At 41.1% G+C, this 20344-nt stretch overlaps 2 protein-coding genes across 2 annotated transcripts; both read left to right on the forward strand.

Annotated features, from left to right (window-relative positions):
* The first annotated feature begins 5069 nt into the window (after positions 1 to 5069).
* On the forward strand, positions 5070 to 5457 carry LOC122036656 (heat shock protein 83-like). The gene is made up of 2 exons (XM_042596055.1): positions 5070 to 5207; positions 5290 to 5457. The coding sequence occupies exons 1-2, from the start codon at positions 5070 to 5072 to the stop codon at positions 5455 to 5457; spliced, it is 306 nt and encodes a 101-aa protein (XP_042451989.1).
* Positions 5458 to 18520: 13063 nt separating this feature from the next.
* Positions 18521 to 20048, forward strand: LOC122036657 (MOB kinase activator-like 1A). Its single transcript, XM_042596056.1, has 4 exons — positions 18521 to 18593; positions 19308 to 19484; positions 19590 to 19753; positions 19845 to 20048. The coding sequence occupies exons 1-4, from the start codon at positions 18521 to 18523 to the stop codon at positions 19911 to 19913; spliced, it is 483 nt and encodes a 160-aa protein (XP_042451990.1). The 3' UTR covers positions 19914 to 20048.
* The last annotated feature ends 296 nt before the right edge of the window (positions 20049 to 20344 follow it).

The raw sequence follows: 20344 nt of genomic DNA on the forward strand, positions 1-20344 counted from the left end.
AATCTTCGATTCGATGATGCAATCAAACAGTTTGGTTTCATCAAGAATGAAGATGAACCTTGTGTCTACAAGAAGGTTGTTGGGGACATAGTTGTCTTCCTCATATTATATGTGGATGATATACTATTCATTGGGAAAGACATCCCTTTGCTACAGTCTGTCAAGACTTAACTAGGGACTTGTTTCTCAATGAAGGACTTAGGTGAAGCATCTCACATTCTAGGCATACAGATCTATAGAGATAGATCTAAGAGGTTGCTTGGCCTAAGTCAGAGTACATATATTGACAAGGTACTCCTTCGGTTTGCCATGCAGAACTCCAAGAAGGGATTTCTGCCGATGTCACATGGTGTGAGTCTTTCGAAGACTCAAGGTCCCACTTCTAGAGAGGAGAGAGACCGCATGGATTAGATCCCTTATGCCTCAGCCATAGGATCTATCATGTACGGCATGCTATGTACTCGTCCAGATGTCTCGTATGCTTTGAATATGACAAGCAGATACTAGTCAGATCTAGGTGAAAGTCACTGGATAGCAGTCAATAATATTCTTAAATACTTAAGAAGGACTAAAGAATATTTCTTGATATATGGAGGCGATGACGAGTTAGCTGTAAAGGGTTACTGTGATGCTAGCTTCCAAACTGATCAGGATGATTATCGATCGCAGTCAGGGTTCATGTTTTGCATTAATGGTGGTGCTGTGAACTGGAAGAGTTCAAAGCAAGACACAGTAGCTGATTCTACGACGGAGGCCGAGTATATTGCTGCATCAGAAGCAGCAAAGGAGGCAGTTTGGATCCGCAAGTTCATCACTGAACTTGGGGTGGTTCCTAGCATTGCTAATCCTATTGAGCTCTATTGTGACAATAATGGAGTAATTGGGCAGGCTAAGGAACCTCGCTCACACCAGCGGACCAAACACATACTACGGCGCTTCCATCTCATTCGAGAGATCATCGAGAGAGGAGATGTGAAGATTTGCAGAGTACCCATAGAGGCTAACATCGTAGATCCCTTGACCAAGGCTTTGGTACAGAGAAAGCATGATGGTCACACTAGGTCATTAGGCCTTAGAGCCTACACTGATTAGCACTAGTGCTAGTAGGAGATTGTTAGTTAGAGCCCTAGAGCCAATCATTTGATGATTGTTGTATGGACTCGTTGTATCATATTCTTGTATATAAATAAAGGCATTTATTTTGGTTATTATACTTACTTGTATTGGTGCCAAATAACTAAGTATAATAGCGTCCTTGAGTAGAAGCTTCTTACCTATATCAATCGGTTAGTTGAATCGATAGTGAGATGATATAGGGAATACTACTCTTAATCATTCCTAGTCGAGTATTAACATTCAGGGACAATGTTAATGCGACGAGACTAGCATGTAGGTCAACTCGATGACTTGATCTCACAAGTCATGGATAAGGATATATCAAGTTGACACATGGGTATGCATTAGAGAATGTATAATGAATGACCTGCCATGAGAAAGTATCATGAATCGTTATATGAGTGTCATATACTTTCTCATGTGTCTATTAGTATGACTACTAGTCCTTGGACCTGAAGTCACCATGGTTCCCTACATAAGGAGTTACGTACTTTGGTTTCGTCAAACGTCACCCGTAACTAGGTGGACTATAAAGGCGATTACTGGGTATGTAACAAATTATGCGGAGGGATGTGAGTGATGTAGATGGGATTTATCCCTCCTATATGACGGGAGAGACATCGATATTCTTGATAGAGTGAGACCACTAAGTGCATGGCCATGCCCAAATGAGTCAATATAAGATATTGAGCTCATTTGATTGAGTGAGTCTACTTGGAGTTCAAGATTTAGATTGATTAGAGGATGACACGGTCTATGCCTCATATTGATCAATCTAGATGTCTAGGATAGAAGGACAATGTCATATATTGTGAGGAGTTACAATTAGTAGTCATAAGGTGATATTGGATCTCAACATTCTTATAACTTGGGTAGTAATGATGTGTTGCTAGATACCGCTCATTACTTATGCTTCTAAATAGGTTTAGGAGCATTTCCAACATTATAAGAACCTATAGGATCACACACAAAGGGCAATTAGATGGAGATTAGGTTCATTTGATGAACCTAAATGATTAGGTTCATGTGATGAACCAAATTGAATTAAGAGTAATCCAAATTGTGGTAATTGAGTTGGACTCAATTTGGTTCATGTATTAAGTGAGTCTAATTTGGACTTAGACTCATTTAATTAATTTAATTCAATAAATAAAGATTCATTAAATTAAAATTGACTTGAACCAATGGTTAGATTAGATCAACCAAGGGAGAGAAGTGGTCAAGCTTGACTTGACATAAGTAGGAAGATGAAGAGTCAAGTTTTGACTTGACTTTGACTTGACCAATGCCACATCATCAAGGCTTCTTCATTTGGTCAAGTTTGACTTGACCAAATGCTACCTCATGGGAGTTACCAAGAGTGGTGACTCTTGATATTCCATGGGGGTTACAAGCCTTGAAGTGGTCGGCCACTTTTAGTGGGGAATGAATTCATTTTTCATTTATGCTAATTGATTTCATCTTCTTCCTCTAGCTCTCAATTTTCTTCTCCCTCCCCTCCCTTGGCCAAACCCTTCTAAGGTGCTAGCACACCTTTTTGTTTGGCCTCTCCATCTCTTGCTTGTGTGGATACACATAGAGGAGTATCTACCTTGATACTCTTGAGATCCGACGAACTTTGGACGAGCGGGATTAGCGAGGGCATCGCATCAAGGGTAAAAGCTCTTCTCCTTTGTAGACCTAGTTTAGATCTAGGTTAGAAAACTCATATTCAAAGTTTTATGAAATTTTTACTTCGTACGGATCCTTGGCATGGGTGTTTCGGGGTTTCCGCAATGCAAAAAGCGATTTTTGCGGCCCGAAAAACCCAACAAATTTGACTTTTGTCCAACCTAATATCAGGCTGGAGCGAGATGATAGTATATTAGGAAAACTTAGACTAGGAAGTCAAATTGGGTAAGGCGTACCCTACTTGGTCTACTTAGCTAAGTGAAACTAATCGAAGTTACCTTGTCACATCCTAGACTAGTTAGACTAAGGTTTATTAATATAAAAATTAAATATCCAATTTCTTAAAATGCTTTGTCTAGAATTAGTCATTGCTTCGATATCCAAGAAGGCCCCTGTGCTTTGTCACAGCCCGGTGTAAGGAACTATAGCGTTAAGTACGTTGAAAAGTATAACGGAAAAATAAATTCCTATCCAGAAGATCCATGCGAAGAAAACCATATACTAATTTTTGTTAAAATATATATACCTTTACTGCGTGCCCTTCACAATCCTGACACCAGCATTTCTTTAGGATGCAGATCTTAGCATGATCAACACGTCTATAACTCTACAGTATCCACACAAACACGTTCTCTGTCCATCTCACGAACTCACAAAATGGAGAAAGAAACAACCAAAGGTTGTGCTAGAAACCTCTTGTGGAAGTTTCGGCCAAGAGTGGAAGAAGGAAGAAGAGCAACAACCAAGAAGATCACAATCACTCAAAAGGTCACTTCATCTATATAAGGTGACTTCACAAAAGGGTTACTTTACCAAATAGGTTACTTTATCAAAATGTTACTTTACTAAAAAGGTTACTTCACCTAAAGCTTACTTTTACAAATGACTTTTGTATTCATCTAATGAATACAAAAATATTTTTATCTCTTGATCTTCCTTTTGATTAATGATATATTAATCTCTATTAATATTCATTAATCTTAATAGGTTGGATTTAGTATATTGAATTAACCATTAACTCAATAAGCCATTAACCCAATAAACCAATAAGTCTAACCTATTTCTCAATAAGTCTAATATGAATTCATTTAAGTCTAACTCAATGTGTATAATTTGGATTAAACTTAACCCCATAATCCATTTCTAAATCAACATGTTCTTTGTGTGTGACCCAATAGGCTCTCATAACGTTGGTAATGTATCTAAAACTATTTTAGATACATAAGCAATGAGTGACATCTAGTAATGTATCATTGCTACCCAGGTGACGAGAATGTCGATATCCGACCTAACCTTTCCATGTCTATTATCTTGTATAGCTCAATCCTTCTATCCTTGATATCTAGATTGATCAATGAGACATAGACCGTGTCATCCTCTTATCAATCTGTGTGTTTCTTGATCTCTAAGTAGACACACTCAATCAACTAAGCTCAATATCACATATTGACTCATTTAAGCATGACCATGCATTCTTGTGTCCTACTAATCAAGGGGCCCAAAGATATCACTTCCGTTATATGAAAGGGATAGATCCCATCTACATCACTCATATCGCACCGCATAACTTATTGCATACCCAGTGATTGGCTTTAAGGTCCACCCTGTTATGGGTGATGTTTGTTGATACCAAAGTGTACAACTCATTATCACTACAAGAAAAACCCTCATAGACATCGGTGGAACAACAACAGTTTTAAGCAAAAACCGATGTCTTTGAGTATTTTACACCGATTTTTTCAAAAACCGGTGTCTATGAGCACAGATTTTCGCTCAAAGACATCGGTTTTTTAGCCGATGTCTATGAGCGCCTTTTTTTTGTTAATAGACACCGGTTTTAATAGCGGTTTTTAAAACCCGGTGTTAATGAACCAAAAAATAATAATTTACTTTTTCCACCAGCCAAAATTTACAATATTTCGCAAAATTCCTCCAAACTTAAACCAATATCGCGCTCCTTTTCTCACCCTAAATCTAAACCTAAACCTCCGACCATCTCTCATCCTCATCTCCCTCTTCCCCTACTTGGATCTCTTCCCCTTCCTGGATCGATGCCCCTTCCTCTCCCTTCCTCTCTCGATTAGGATCAAAATCACCGCTTCGGTCCTAAACAAAATCGCAGATAAATCGTTCCTGCCTCCTCGTCCAATCCTCTCTTCCTCCTCCTCCTTCCTCTCTTCACTCTTCCCGACTAAGGTAGGGGCCGACGAGATCACATCGAAGCACTTGATTCATTCGATTCCGGTTCCCGTTCACGAAACCAGTTTCTTTCGATCGAGGTGATGGCGGACGTGCAGATGGGGGAGACGAAGACCTTCGCGTTCCAGGCGGAGATCAACCAGTTGTTGAGTCTCATCATCAACACCTTCTACTCCAACAAGGAGATCTTCCTGCGCGAGCTGATTAGCAATGCCTCGGATGTGAGACATCGCTGCTTTCATGTTGCTGCTCCCGTTTTTTTCCCCTGTGTTGTCGTTGCTGAAGCAAATCGTGTGACTGCAGGCACTCGATAAGATCCGGTTCGAGGGTCTCACCGACAAGAGCAAGCTGAACGCCGCACCTTGTCACACGGTCTGGCACCAAGGAGTTCATGGAGGCACTAAACCTCTTCCAACTCGCGTTGCCTCCCTCCCTCAAGCGCCGGTGAAGATTCAGTCGCTTGCCCAATAAACATCTTTTCATGTGGGAGGACGAGTCAGTTATGTGACGCCCTGAAGCGTCCCGAAGATCCGTGGGAGGATGGACTAACGTTGTCGTTGGGTGCCAATCGCACCTCTTCTTTCGCCGCTATAGTTACATGGAATCTAGAGGTCAAGGAGTATTTTCACATGATCTCTGAAGCTGAACGCCATATCCAGATTTCTAAATTGCCCATGCATCCTTTTTCCTATTTTTATATTCGTTCGAACACTCTTAAATCCACAATTAATGCAGTTATTGAGAAACTATAAGTGCCATTCTAAAGTAATGCAACAGGTACAAGTATCTGAAGAAAGAAGACAAGGTCATCCGTGTCCTCAGCCTGGTCTTGAACAGGTTGTGTTTGTTGAAAGTTCTGAACCACATATGCTTGAGGCGGCATTATTCCGTTAGAAACGGATGCAACTGGCGCTACTTAGAAAGCGTTGGATTATCATAATCTGGATTACGAAGACGGTTTGTAGGATCTCAGATACTCAAGGATCTGCCACCAAATACAGAATAGTCAGCTGACAGAGCACCGATGTGGCTTGGATTGGCCGGTAATAGGATTTTTCACTGGCAAGATAAGTCTGCGCGTCTCATGGTGGCATTTATCTTTTGTGCTTTTATCCTTTTTTCTATATTAATACTTATATCACCTGGTAGTTTATCCATCTGCTAGATGGATTCTTTTCTCTTCTTATAGAGATTATTTTCCTATCAAATTATTTCGCAAGCATGATAATTGGATTTCATTACTTCATATGCGTTACACTTGCTTGCATTAACCTTGAGAAGCATGACTTTCAAATCTAGTTGCTAATTTGTAAATCTTGAAAAAAGCATCAAAATGCTTGTCCAAAAACAATTGCGCTACTATTTTTTCTGGTGAAATTGGGCCTTAGTCAAGCTATGTATTGGTTGCAGTAACCTTCTGATCACTTGGAAGCTATTGAAACTGTCACGCCCCGAAGGAGTCTCTGTCCGAAGAAATTTCGGCAGCATCTCCCCTGTACGGCGGACAATCTGAAACTTTTCTACAAGCACTATATACCTCAGCCACATGCGGCTGGAATAATAACAATAAAAGAAAACAAACACCACGCAGTTAATAATAAAACAACCCACTCACACAAAACTGCTAGCCGGCTAGGCTTACACAACCAATAACAAATACAAAACACCACATAACAACATCAACTCTCCAAAATAAAACCGAGTACAGAGCTAAACAAACTGATACATAAAACAAGCAAAACATACGTGAAACCGATAAGTCTTCTGATGTGACGTGGGGACCAGCAGACAGGATGCTCCAAGCGACACCATAAATAACCTGGTACCTGAAAAAGATAGTATCAACGGGGGTGAGTTCAACAACTCAGCGAATACCAATGGACATGAGTAGTAAGATATATCTAACAGCAACAATCATGGAATACAGCTTCCTAATCATATATAGGGAATATGCAAAACTGAAAGGTAACTGAGGAAGCTGTACTCACCAGGAACTCCTATCCAGACAAAAAGGGTTGTCAAACCGAAAGTGTCAATAATCCTGTATGCAGGTCAAAGGTATGCATCCAACCAAAATGCAGCAACCAAATGCAGCAATCACAATAATATAAATACATCAATGCATATGATGCTAATGATGCGTCCTGGTCACCCCTGACGCCAGTCAGTCATCTCACAAACAAATGGTGAGACCGAGTGGGTAGGGCTGTGACAACCGTGCACTCTGTCGTCACTACTCCTGATGAGTGACCGAGTGGACGGGATGCTGTCGGAGTACTCTTGTCCTGTGACCCCAAATCATAAATGGGGGAGCTCAATGCTCTCAACTCCCGGTACACGATGACGGGGAGGTATCTCTGCCGGCTACCACGCTGAGTCACCTGACCAAACGGAGCCAAACAGAGCGGAACTGACTGCCGGCTACCACGCTGGGTCATATGACCAACGGAGCCAAACAGCATAACCGCCACACACCTGCCTGATACACCACTAAACCATGAGTGGGGGTGTGTGCAGTACATGTAACTGGCGATGGGCTCAACCATAGTGGAGCCGACAATCGCACAGCATGCAATCATGATGCATGTCACTATGCATAGCAAAAACTGATCAACATAATCATATCCATACATACAAAATGGGTACTGTAAAAGCGATGGTCACATACCAAGATCTAGAGTACACAGGTCAGATAGAATATCAAAAACCCTATGTCCTGAACATAATAAGTATGGAATATCCTGATCAGCATAGGAAAATCCATATATACATAATATGGGTACCACAGTATCAGTAGGTCAAATCCACGGATCTAGGGTATACAAGTCCTCTAAGGTATAACAACCTAGACCCTAATCATATCCCTCTTCCATCGCATATGTACCAACAATATACACAGATCAAAGAATCAGGGTCTAAACACCCGAATCATATATGATATACAAATAGAGGTACACAAATCTGATATGGCACAAAAACCTAAGTATCAGATAATCTAGATACACAGGCCAGAAACAACAATCCAAATCCTAGTCCTAACCTCAGTAAGCATGGTATGTCACTCTAGAAACTAAGATACTCATGGTAACAAGATAATCATGGCAACAAATCACGAGATATAAGCACGGATACATCACAGGTGACAAACCTAACATGCTATGGATATCAAACAGTGACATACCAAAGGCAAACATGTTCATTGCATGTAGTTATAAAATACTATGCATATCCAATGACAATATCATAAAAGATAAGTCAAGAGGTACCCGCCTCCAATAGGAAGGTCCAAATCCAGTCCAAATCCGACGTCTCATCTCAAACCAAAGTCCTGTATAAATCAATGTGTATATTTTATTTAGCTAAATTCAAATAAGTAGCTAAATAAAATCTCTAACACTGAATTAGGGCAAAAACTCTAGTCAACACATAAATATAAACCTAATTCACACTTGACAGCTAATTACAACCTCCAATTCAAAACTTCACATAATCATGTAATTAGATCATACCTAAATCAATCCATTATCCACTACAACATGTAGCCAAACTCCTACAACATACCTCAAACTCACAACCATAAACAAGGTGGGCCGCTGGAAATCCACCTCACTGCTCTAAAGCTTCTATCGGCAACCACCTAAGGAACAACAAAACATCCTTTCAGCTTAGAATCAGTCCAACAACTGAATTGCAACAAGAAGACTTCCGATACCCGAACCTTACCTCAATATACAACCGAGCTTTTGCTGCTGGAACAAGGGGATGCTAGATGGGTTGCTACCAAAACCATGAACTCCCCCACAGTATACCATTCCTGTTGAAATCTTCCCCTACGGCTCAATATAAGGTGATATCAAAATGGAGATCACGAATGCAACAACAACCTAATCATCTTACCTTGCTGTCACACTGCCGAACCACTTCTACTCTGAGGAGGAGGCAAGGTTCGGAGCTAGGGCACGGGAGGCGCGACCACAGTGTGGGAGAAGATGTGGAGGCAGTAGCGAGAGGGAAGGCGATCGGCTCTGGGTTCCTGTAGCCGGTGATCAGCAAAGGCTCGGCCTTCCTCTCCGCGAGCGATTCAACAGAAGAAGGTAGATGAGATGGGTGAAGAAAGAACCGGCAGTAGCAAGCTAGGGCACGGGATACTTGCCGGCGACCGGCGCTCGGGAGAGGAAGAGAAGGAGAGGCCGGCGGTAGACTCCTGTGGCCGGCGGTGTCTCGGAAAGAAAGAAAGAAAGAGGCGATCGGAGTTGGCTTGGGAGAAGACAACCGCAAGGGTGCGGCGCAGGTTCGGCGAGGATCGGGAAAAAGAAATAAAAGAAAAGGAAAAGGAATTAAAAAGGAAAATAAAACATTTACTCAGTTAAATGGGTAGCTTAAACAGGCTTTCCCTGACCCCGTTTTTATCCCCGTAAACTTGTCCATACGGTCTCCGAAAAATTTCCAGAAAATTTCTAAAAATTTCGGAAAATTCCTTTATCATTATTCGCCATTTTTTTCGGTATTTTACATTCTCCCCCACTAATAAAAATTTGGTCCCCAAATTTCGTTATCTACCATCAGCAAATACTAACAACAGGTAAAGAGTATAAATGCTGAACGGTAAATTAAATCACATACCTCATGTGAAAAGATGGGGTTTCGAGCTCGAATCGTATCCTCGAGCTCCCAAGTAGCCTCCTCATCCGAATGATGCTGTCATCCGACTTTAACCAGCCGGATAGTCTTGTTCCGCAACTGACGCTCTTTCCGGTCAAAAATCCGTACCGGAACCTCCTCATAAGTGACGTCGGGCTGAACGGAAACTAATATATCTGTCAGCACAGTACATCGGTCGGGTACGTATCTTCTCAGCATAGATACGTGGAATACATAGTACACGCCTACCAAAGACGGTGGCAGTGCTAGCCAGTAAGCTACCGCTCCAATCCTCTCCAAGATCTGGAAAGATCCAATGTATCGCGGAGCTGGCTTACCTCTGAGGTCAATCTGTTCACCCCTTTCGTGGGTGAAACTCGCAGAAAAACATGGTCGCAAATGGAGAACTCTAAAGGTCTCCGACTCCGATCAGCATAACTCTTCTGGCAGTCCTGTGCCTCTGACACTCTCCGTCTGATAGTACGGACCAACTCCGCCTCATGCTGAGCTCTATGAGGTCCCAACAACTGGGCCTCCCCAACCTCATCCAGAGAGTAGGTGTCCGACAAGGCCTACCATACAACGCTTCAACGGTGGCATTTGGATAGCCGAATGCAAACCGTTGTTGTAGACAAACTCTACCAATGGTAAATGGTCCTCCCAACTGCCCCAAAAATCTAGTACACAAGACTTCAGCAAGTCCTCTAGAGTCTGAATGATCCGCTGTGACTATCCATCTGTCTGAGGATGGAAAACTGTACTGAAACAGAGCTGCATGCCCAAGGTCTTCTGCAGACTCTGTCAAAAACGAGACGTGAATCGGGGTCTCCATCCGAAATAATAATCAACGGGACACCACGTGATCTGATGATCTCTCGGCAAAACAGATCTACCAATCGATCCAGAAAATCTGTCCTCCGTTTAGCCAAAACGTGCGCGGATTTAGGTAATTGATCAAAGATTACCCAAATCGCGTCATGGTCTCGTCCTGTCCTCGGCAAACTCACGACAAAGTCCATAGTAATATGTTCCCATTTCCACTCGGAAATAGGAATCCGCTGAAATAAACCGACAGGTCTCTGGTGCTCGGCCTTCACTTGTTGACAGACAAGACATCTAGCTACAAAATACGCGATGTCTCCCTTCATGTCGTTCCACCAATAGAAACACCTCAAATTCTGGGTACATACGGGTACCGCCAGGGTGGACAGCAAATCATGAGCGATGAGCCTCCGGAGGTATCTTCTATAAGACCGGATGAGACTGAAATACGCAAAATCTGTCTCGAAAGTGTATAACACCCTCCTCGTCTCGTGTGAACTCAGTCTGCTGCCCGGATACTATCTAGCTGCAAATAAACTGCAAATACTGATCAGCAGCTTAGGGCTCTCGGATCCTCGTCCTGATCGACGACTAAGCAGCCATGGTAACAAGAATACTCTGCTCTGTCTGTAGCCACAACTCGGTGGCAAGCCAAAGTCACTCTAGACTTCCGGCTAAGTGCGTCGACAACCACATTAACTTTTCCTGGGTGATAGCTAATGGTACAATCAAAATCCTTCAGGAACTCCATCCATCTCCTCTGTCGGAGATTAAGTTCCTGCTGAGTGAACAGACATTTGAGATTCTTATGGTCAGTGAGAATCTCAATTGTAACATCGCACCGATAATGCTGCCAAATCTTCAAGTCAAACATACTGGCGTTCAGTCACAAGTCATGTACTGGGTAGTGCTCCTTATACTCCCTCAACTACCGAGAAGTAGGAGACTACCTACCGTGCTGCATCAAAACAGCGCTCTAACCCTGAAGAGACGCGTCGGTGTAGAGCACAAATCCGTCCTCTCCAGAAGGTAAAACCAAAAATCGGAGCCGACACTAAACTCCGCTTCAGCTCCTATAAGCTGGTCTTGCAAACCACAGTCCAAGTGAACTTCACGCCTTTCCTGATCAGGCGTGTAAGTAGCATAGCAATCCGTGAGAAACCCTCAACGTATCTCCGGAAATATCGAGCCAAACAAAGGAAGTTGCGAGCCTCTTATATCGACTCCGTCTACTCCCAACGGTAACAACCTCGATCTCCTGTGGAACCACGGTATACTCCTACTGGTGACCGTGTGTCCTAATCATCGTCACATAAGACAATCCAAATAAGCACTACTGATCATCACATATAGATGTTCTCGTCGAAACATCTCTAGATCTAATCAAAGGTGGTGTACGTGACTCACCGCGGATCCAAAATAGATCACCACATCGTCAACAAAGACAATGGAAACCAATCTAAACATCCTAGGAATACCCATATCATCGAGTCCATGATAACATCTAGGCGCTGTAAGCCCTAATGATAAGACCAAAATACATAATGTCCGTATCACAGACATTCTTAACCATAAGATCCTCAACAATAAACAGATCTAATCACCAACGATATATAATCACCAACGAATAGAACCTCCAGTGTGAGAGCAATGCTCTATCACACGAAATACCACATATGTGGGAGCAACGCTCTACCACAAGAAATCCTCCATAGGTGGGAGCAACGCTCCACCACAAATAATCCAAAATATAAATATGGGAGCAATGCTCCGCTACAAACAATCCGCAATATGTATGAGCAACGCTCCACTACAAACAATCCCTAAATATGTGGGAATCCAGAATATGTGGAAGCTACGCTCTACCACAAACGATCTATAACATATGGGAGCTACGCTCTACCACAACTATACATAAGTGCCCAAAGCACCTAACTATCTAACTAGAGACTGCACAAGATCTCTCTACCACAGATCAATGTGGTTAGCCTAGGGTATAACCACCCAGTAAGCAAATCAAAACCATAGTCAACTTTATCATCCTCCTAGTGGGTCGGTCACCCACTAATGGGAGAATTAGTTGACAGGGTAAAACAACCAATATCATAATGTAGACATTTAATATTCTACATTTAACATAGGTAGAATCATCATGATGCTACCAACCATACATCTGACACACATGCACACACAACATATGTATGATCGACATAATCCTCCAATTGGTACACACCAAAAATACTCACATCATAGGTACAAATCACCGTGATACCTCCAACAATGTATACCGAACCCGTGTGCATATATCATCGTAGGTAAAATCAACAATACCCCTCAAACAACACTCACATGACAAATATACACATATGCCAAGAGTATAATCAACATATACTTCCAATAAGGCATACTAAAACCCAGGTGCATTCACAAATCACACATAATCAACAAGATACCTCCAATATGTCAATCAGACACGTACAGCTAACTAAGAAGCTATAATCCACAAGGAACATACAATAACCATATCTAGATGTGAATACTCACACTTCCTGCAAATGAACTAACCATCAGAGAACTCCTATAACTCATTACAATCATATGTACACGAAACAAAGCTAGGGATAATCAACATATTTGACCCAATCAACCTGACATTCTGAAACGGTAGGGTCACCATCTAAGTTATCCCACTAGGTACATACAGTCAAAAAATTAAAGTCCACATGGAATAGGATACATCGATCCTCTATAAACTGACCTAAATCGACAATGGTATACTGTCAATTCAATCTTTTCCACGTCAGTACAAAACATGTACTCAAATGTGCTCTAAATACCATACTAAGCACAAATAACCCAACGATTCGAACCTCTAAAATAGAGTATGACTGTCCTCTACTGATCAAACCAACAAAACTAAATAAATCATCTACTAACTAATCAAGAACAAATAAAGCCTCTACAAACGTCTAAGGTAAATCAACCCACGACTACCCTAAGTCAATATGTGTAAATCAGTTTTCTATTGACCGATCTAACCAGAGTACAATAATCATCTACCGACGAAAACTAACTAAAGTATATCGGTATTCTACTGACTAGTCAACATGAATATGAAGGTACTATCTACTACACACTAATAATAACAGAGGCTGGTATATGCCTCCATCTCCTAACCAATTAGTAGTAACAGAAGTTAATACTACTAATGGTATGATATGAAAGATCTGTAGAGACTATATTCCTTAATCTCTATTAAGGTCGGTAAAGATCAGTGGCTATCACATCACATATAATACGTGATACATCAACCAGACAGATACTAATAAAGAATGCTAATACAGATGATAAACTGTAATATAGGGCATATACTAACAGAGAGGTAGGACAACAGTATATACCAACATACCTCCTATAGCTTGGAGATGTCCTGCTGCTGCCAGGTCCCAAAACCCGAAAAGTCACATCGAGAAGACCCAAAACAGAATATCCGAAACACCGGGAAAATAAGACTTGTAAGCCGATCTCTGATACCAAATAAATTGATATCAGATAAATCTCGAAAATCCAAAACACATAGAAAGTATCGTATACCTGCTCTGATACCACTAAATTGTCACGCCCCGAAGGAGTCTCTGTCCGAAGAAATTTCGGCAGCATCTCCCCTGTACGGCGGACAATCTGAAACTTTTCTACAAGCACTATATACCTTAGCCACATGCGGCTGGAATAATAACAATAAAAGAAAACAAACACCACGCAGTTAATAATAAAACAGCTCACTCGGCTGTACCAAAACCAAAACACAAAAACTGCTAGCCGGCTAGGCTTACACAACCAATAACAAATACAAAACACCACATAACAACATCAACTCTCCAAAAATAAACCAGAGTACAGAGCTAAACAAACTGATACATAAAACAAGCAAAACATACGTGAAACCGAAAAGTCTTCTGATGTGACGTGGGGACCAGCAGACAGGATGCTCCAAGCGACACCATAAATAACCTGGTACCTGAAAAAGATAGTATCAACGGGGGTGAGTTCAACAACTCAGCGAATACCAATGGACATGAGTAGTAAGATATATCTAACAGCAACAATCATGGAATACAGCTTCCTAATCATATATAGGGAATATGCAAAACTGAAAGGTAACTGAGGAAGCTGTACTCACCAGGAACTCCTATCCAGACAAAAGGGTCGTCAAACCGAAAGTGTCAATAATCCTGTATGCAGGTCAAAGGTATGCATCCAACCAAAATGCAGCAACCAAATGCAGCAATCACAATAATATAAATACATCAATGCATATGATGCTAATGATGCGTCCTGGTCACCCCTGACGCCAGTCAGTCATCTCACACACAAATGGTGAGACCGAGTGGGTAGGGCTGTGACAACCGTGCACTCTGTCGTCACTACTCCTGATGAGTGACCGAGTGGACGGGATGCTGTCGGAGTACTCCTGTCCTGTGACCCCAAATCATAAATGGGGGAGCTCAATGCTCTCAACTCCCGGTACACGATGACGGGGAGGTATCTCTGCCGGCTACCACGCTGAGTCACCTGACCAACGGAGCCAAACAAAGTCCACCGTCTGCCGGCTACTACGCTGCTACACTAAATGCCAGCGGAGCCAAACAGAGCGGAACTGACTGCCGGCTACCACGCTGGGTCATATGACCAACGGAGCCAAACAGCAGAACCGCCACACACCTGCCTGATATACCACTAAACCATGAGTGGGGGTGTGTGCAGTACATGTAACTGGCGATGAGCTCAACCATAGTGGAGCCGACAATCGCACAGCATGCAATCATGATGCATGTCACTATGCATAGCAAAAACTGATCAACATAATCATATCCATACATACAAAATGGGTACTGTAAAAGCGATGGTCACATACCAAGATCTAGAGTACACAGGTCAGATAGAATATCAAAAACCCTATGTCCTGAACATAATAAGTATGGAATATCCTGATCAGCATAGAAAAATCCATATATACATAATATGGGTACCACAGTATCAGTAAGTCAAATCCACGGATCTAGGGTATACAAGTCCTCTAAGGTATAACAACCTAGACCCTAATCATATCCCTCTTCCATAGCATATGTACCAACAATATACACAGATCAAAGAATCAGGGTCTAAACACCCGAATCATATATGATATACAAATAGAGGTACACAAATCTGATATGGCACAAAAACCTAAGTATCAGATAATCTAGATACACAGGCTAGAAACAACAATCCAAATCCTAGTCCTAACCTCAGTAAGCATGGTATGTCACTCTAGAAACTAAGATACTCATGGTAACAAGATAATCATGGCAACAAATCACGAGATATAAGCACGGATACATCACAGGTGACAAACCTAACATACTATGGATATCAAACAGTGACATACCAAAGGCAAACATGTTCATTGCATGTAGTTATAAAATACTACGCATATCCAATGACAATATCATAAAAGATAAGTCAAGAGGTACCCGCCTCCAATAGGAAGGTCCAAATCCAGTCCAAATCCGACGTCTCGTCTCAAACCAAAGTCCTGTATAAATCAATGTGTATATTTTATTTAGCTAAATTCAAATAAGTAGCTAAATAAAATCTCTAACACTGAATTAGGGCAAAAACTCTAGTCAACACATAAATATAAACCTAATTCACACTTGACAGCTAATTACAACCTCCAATTCAAAACTTCACATAATCATGTAATTAGATCATACCTAAATCAATCCATTATCCACTACAACATGTAGCCAAACTCCTACAACATACCTCAAACTCACAACCATAAACAAGGTGGGCCGCTGGAAATCCACCTCACTGCTCTAAAGCTTCTATCGGCAACCACCTAAGGAACAACAAAACATCCTTTCAGCTTAGAATCAGTCCAACAACTGAATTGCAACAAGAAGACTTCCGATACCCGAACCTTACCTCAATATACAACCGAGCTTTTGCTGCTGGAACAAGGGGATGCTAGATGGGTTGCTACCAAAACCATGAACTCCCCCACAGTATACCATTCCTGTTGAAATCTTCCCCTACGGCTCAATATAAGGTGATATCAAAATGGAGATCACGAATGCAACAACAACCTAATCATCTTACCTTGCTGTCACACTGCCGAACCACTTCTACTCTGAGGAGGAGGCAAGGTTCGGAGCTAGGGCACGGGAGGCGCGACCACAGTGTGGGAGAAGATGTGGAGGCAGTAGCGAGAGGGAAGGCGATCGGCTCTGGGTTCCTGTAGCCGGTGATCAGCAAAGGCTCGGCCTTCCTCTCCGTGAGCGATTCAATAGAAGAAGGTAGATGAGATGGGTGAAGAAAGAACCGGCAGTAGCAGGCTAGGGCACGGGATACTTGCCGGCGACCGGCGCTCGGGAGAGGAAGAGAAGGAGAGGCCGGCGGTAGACTCCTGTGGCCGACAGTGTCTCGGAAAGAAAGAAAGAAAGAGGCGATCGGAGTTGGCTTGGGAGAAGACAACCGCAAGGGTGCGGCGCAGGTTCGGCGAGGATCGGGAAAAAGAAATAAAAGAAAAGGAAAAGGAATTAAAAAGGAAAATAAAACATTTCCTCAGTTAAATGGGTAGCCTAAACAGGCTTTCCCTGACCCCGTTTTTTTTATCCCCGTAAAATTGTCCATACGGTCTCCGAAAAATTCCCAGAAAATTTCTAAAAATTTCGGAAAATTCCCTTATCATTATTCGCCATTTTTTTCGGTATTTTACAGAAATATTATGAGTTTGGCAGCCAGTGTTATTCTCTATTGTTGTTATTATTCTCTAATTGTTCCTCAATATGCACTATATATGTTATCGACAGAGAGTGCTCATTCCATAATAAAACGTTTGGTTTGTTTAGCTGAATGCAAATGTTAATATATCGATTATTAGATTATTTATGTGGAAGCATGTGAGAGTGGCAGTATCTTTGAAGGTTTAATGCCAGAAGACCTTAATGTATATGTGACAACAGCATCCAATGCTGTTGAAAGCAGCTAGGGAACTTACTGTCCTGGGATGGATCCTCCACCACCACCACCGGAATATATGACTTGCCGTGGTGACTTGTACAGCGTTGCATGGATGGAAGACAGGTTTGAGTTTTATACCTAAACAAGTCATATCTGTTGTCAAGTTCAAAAGGTCTAAACATTTTATTGCATTTTATTTATTTTTTTTCATGTTAATGGGCTGACATTAGATTGTTTGGTTCCGCTAAGGAAATTTTTTTTTAAATATATTTCCTTCTTCAGTGATTTTGTTTCTTTTGAGATGAAACAACAAAGAGGCACTGAAGTACAACAAATTGGATTAGAGCATCGAATCCAAGTTCAATTGTTGAATTTTCTGATTAGTAACTTAGTTTTAATTACAAGATGTTAGTGCATTACAGAATAGCTACACTTTTAAGTCTTGCTAATGACATAGCTTTATTTGTTTAAAATTTCCCCAAGAAAATTTTGCTTCGGACATTAAATGCTTTTTACCTTTTACTCTTCTCAAAGCCATAACTTGGTCTTTCTTGAAAAACTTTGTCAAGAAATTAGCGTGTGGTTACTGTTGTCACAATAACAGAATGTAAATTTTACTGCTGCAAAAGTCATATCTTGGTTCTTAATTTTGACACAGCCTGGTGTGCTAACTCATTTAAAAGATAAAAAGGAGCCAGAACTTCCATTTGTAATGGTATTCCTGTTTTTAAGGGTAGAAATCCTCCAAACATAGGAGCCTTTTCAATATGATGGCATTGCTAACCTTCTAATTATATTTATGGCAGTGAGAATCACAATCTAAAGGATCGAACTCATCGGCAATCTAATTTTTGGATCGGATGTTGCACCTTTAGTCCTCAAAACCGTGAGGCCATCTGGTCAGGCTCTGGTTGATGATTGGGTTTGCTTGAAAACAGTGGTAAATATTGTGCTCTAGCGTATTCATCTTCACAATCTATTTTATTAAACATGACCATGTGTTAACAAAAAACCTTAGGTCCAAGCATTCGAGTTGCATTGTGGATCGCTCACTCAATATGGCATGAAGTATATGCGAGCTTTCGCAAACATATGTAACGAGGGTGTCTCGAAGGATGCGATGGAAGAAGCTTGTGGTAATGTTTGTGGAAGCTACAACTCAGCTAAGTGGAGTCCCTTTATCCATGGCTACAGTGCATGATCTTGTATCTCAAAATTGCACGTCTAGTGCAATGTAAGCTCATCAGTGCTCATACATAAATATATACACACTGGCAGTAGGAATAGTCATATGCTTACTTAAACTTGTTCAAGGGTGTTGTTTCAGATAGTTATATGCAATTTTGAAAGCTGGAAATGGTAAAGATGCAATTTTGAAAGCTGGAAATGGTAAAGATTCAGTATGCAGTTGGTCTCAATTAGTTCGGATATGGTTTGTTGGTCGAGTTTTTACTTAAATTCAACTATTATTTTATTAAAGCTTCTTTTATGGTTCTTTAGCATCAAGAGGTTTACCTTGTATTGAAACTTTTGTTGCATATATTTCTTGATTCATAAATTTTCAGTGTATATTTCTAATACTCTTGAGTAAATTCCATTAATGCCTCCTTATTGCAAGATACTAGTTTCAGTGAATCTAACTTGTTATAATTTTTCCATTTTGTCATAACCAGATTGAAAGTTGCTGATACTTTACCTCCCTTAGGAATCATCATTAGCAGAGTTACCTTTGTGGGTCATGATCCATACATATTTCTTAGAAGAATTGCACGATATTTCATCCAATATCATCATAGGGAAGCAAAATATCAAATTTTGCAGATAATTTACTTCTGTGATCCCGCAATGAGTTGTATTTGTATCATATGTTTATTTGCAGATTTGTACTTGTAGGTATGAATATAGATGGGCGGATGGTGTGCAAATAAAGAAACCTATTGAAGTCTCAGCGCCAAAGTATGTTGAGTACCTGATGGAGTGGATTGAAGTTCAGCTCGACGATGAATCTATTTTCCCTCAAAAGCTCGGTAGAGCCTGTCGATCCAAGTGTTCAATTAATCATTCTTCTAATACAACAACAACTAAGGGAGCTTAAATTGCTGATCTTCATTATCTGATGTTTTTTTTTGTAGGAACACCTTTTCCTGCAAACTTCAAAGACGTCGTGAAGACAATATTCAAGCGGTTGTTCCGTGTTTACGCACACATTTATCACTCTCATTTCCAGAAGATTGTGAGCCTCAAGGAAGAAGCACATCTCAACACCTGCTTCAAGCATTTCATTCTTTTCACTTATGTAAGTGCCTACCTCCGCTTAAAATTTCATTGCTTTCGTCAACCTTTCATACCCATTTGAGAATCGACATGTTCGTGTTATTGTGACGCAGGAGTTTGGGTTGATCGACAAGAAGGAAATCGCCCCGCTGCAGGAGCTGATTGAGTCCATCGTTCTATAAGTTTGTTGCTAATCTAAAGCACTTAAATGATCTTTCAGGTAATCAATCTTATTTCACTGCTAAGTTTCTCTCGAGTGGCTTGTATGTTGATGATGCATTGTTTATTACACATAATTAATGAGTAAATATTAATATGATTTTGTGTGACCCACCTCCACCACCTGTTCCTTGTGGCTCTGAATCAAGAAATTTTGCTGCCACACCTCCCGCTCTCTGCCAGCGTGGTGAGGGCTCGAGAGAGAGAGAGGGAGGCAGAAAGCGGCAGAATTGTATCATTAGAGTAAAATTTGAATCCTATGAGGACGCTTGGGGCCGGCAGTGAAGAAGGCACTTGGAGTGAGGTTACATTATTGCATCTTTACCATTTCCAGCTTTCAAAATTACATCTTTATTAATATATTATTTATGTGTTTTTACAGTTTACAAATCTC

Source organism: Zingiber officinale, unplaced genomic scaffold (genome assembly GCF_018446385.1).
Source record: "Zingiber officinale cultivar Zhangliang unplaced genomic scaffold, Zo_v1.1 ctg185, whole genome shotgun sequence".
Taxonomy (NCBI): Eukaryota; Viridiplantae; Streptophyta; class Magnoliopsida; order Zingiberales; family Zingiberaceae; genus Zingiber; species Zingiber officinale.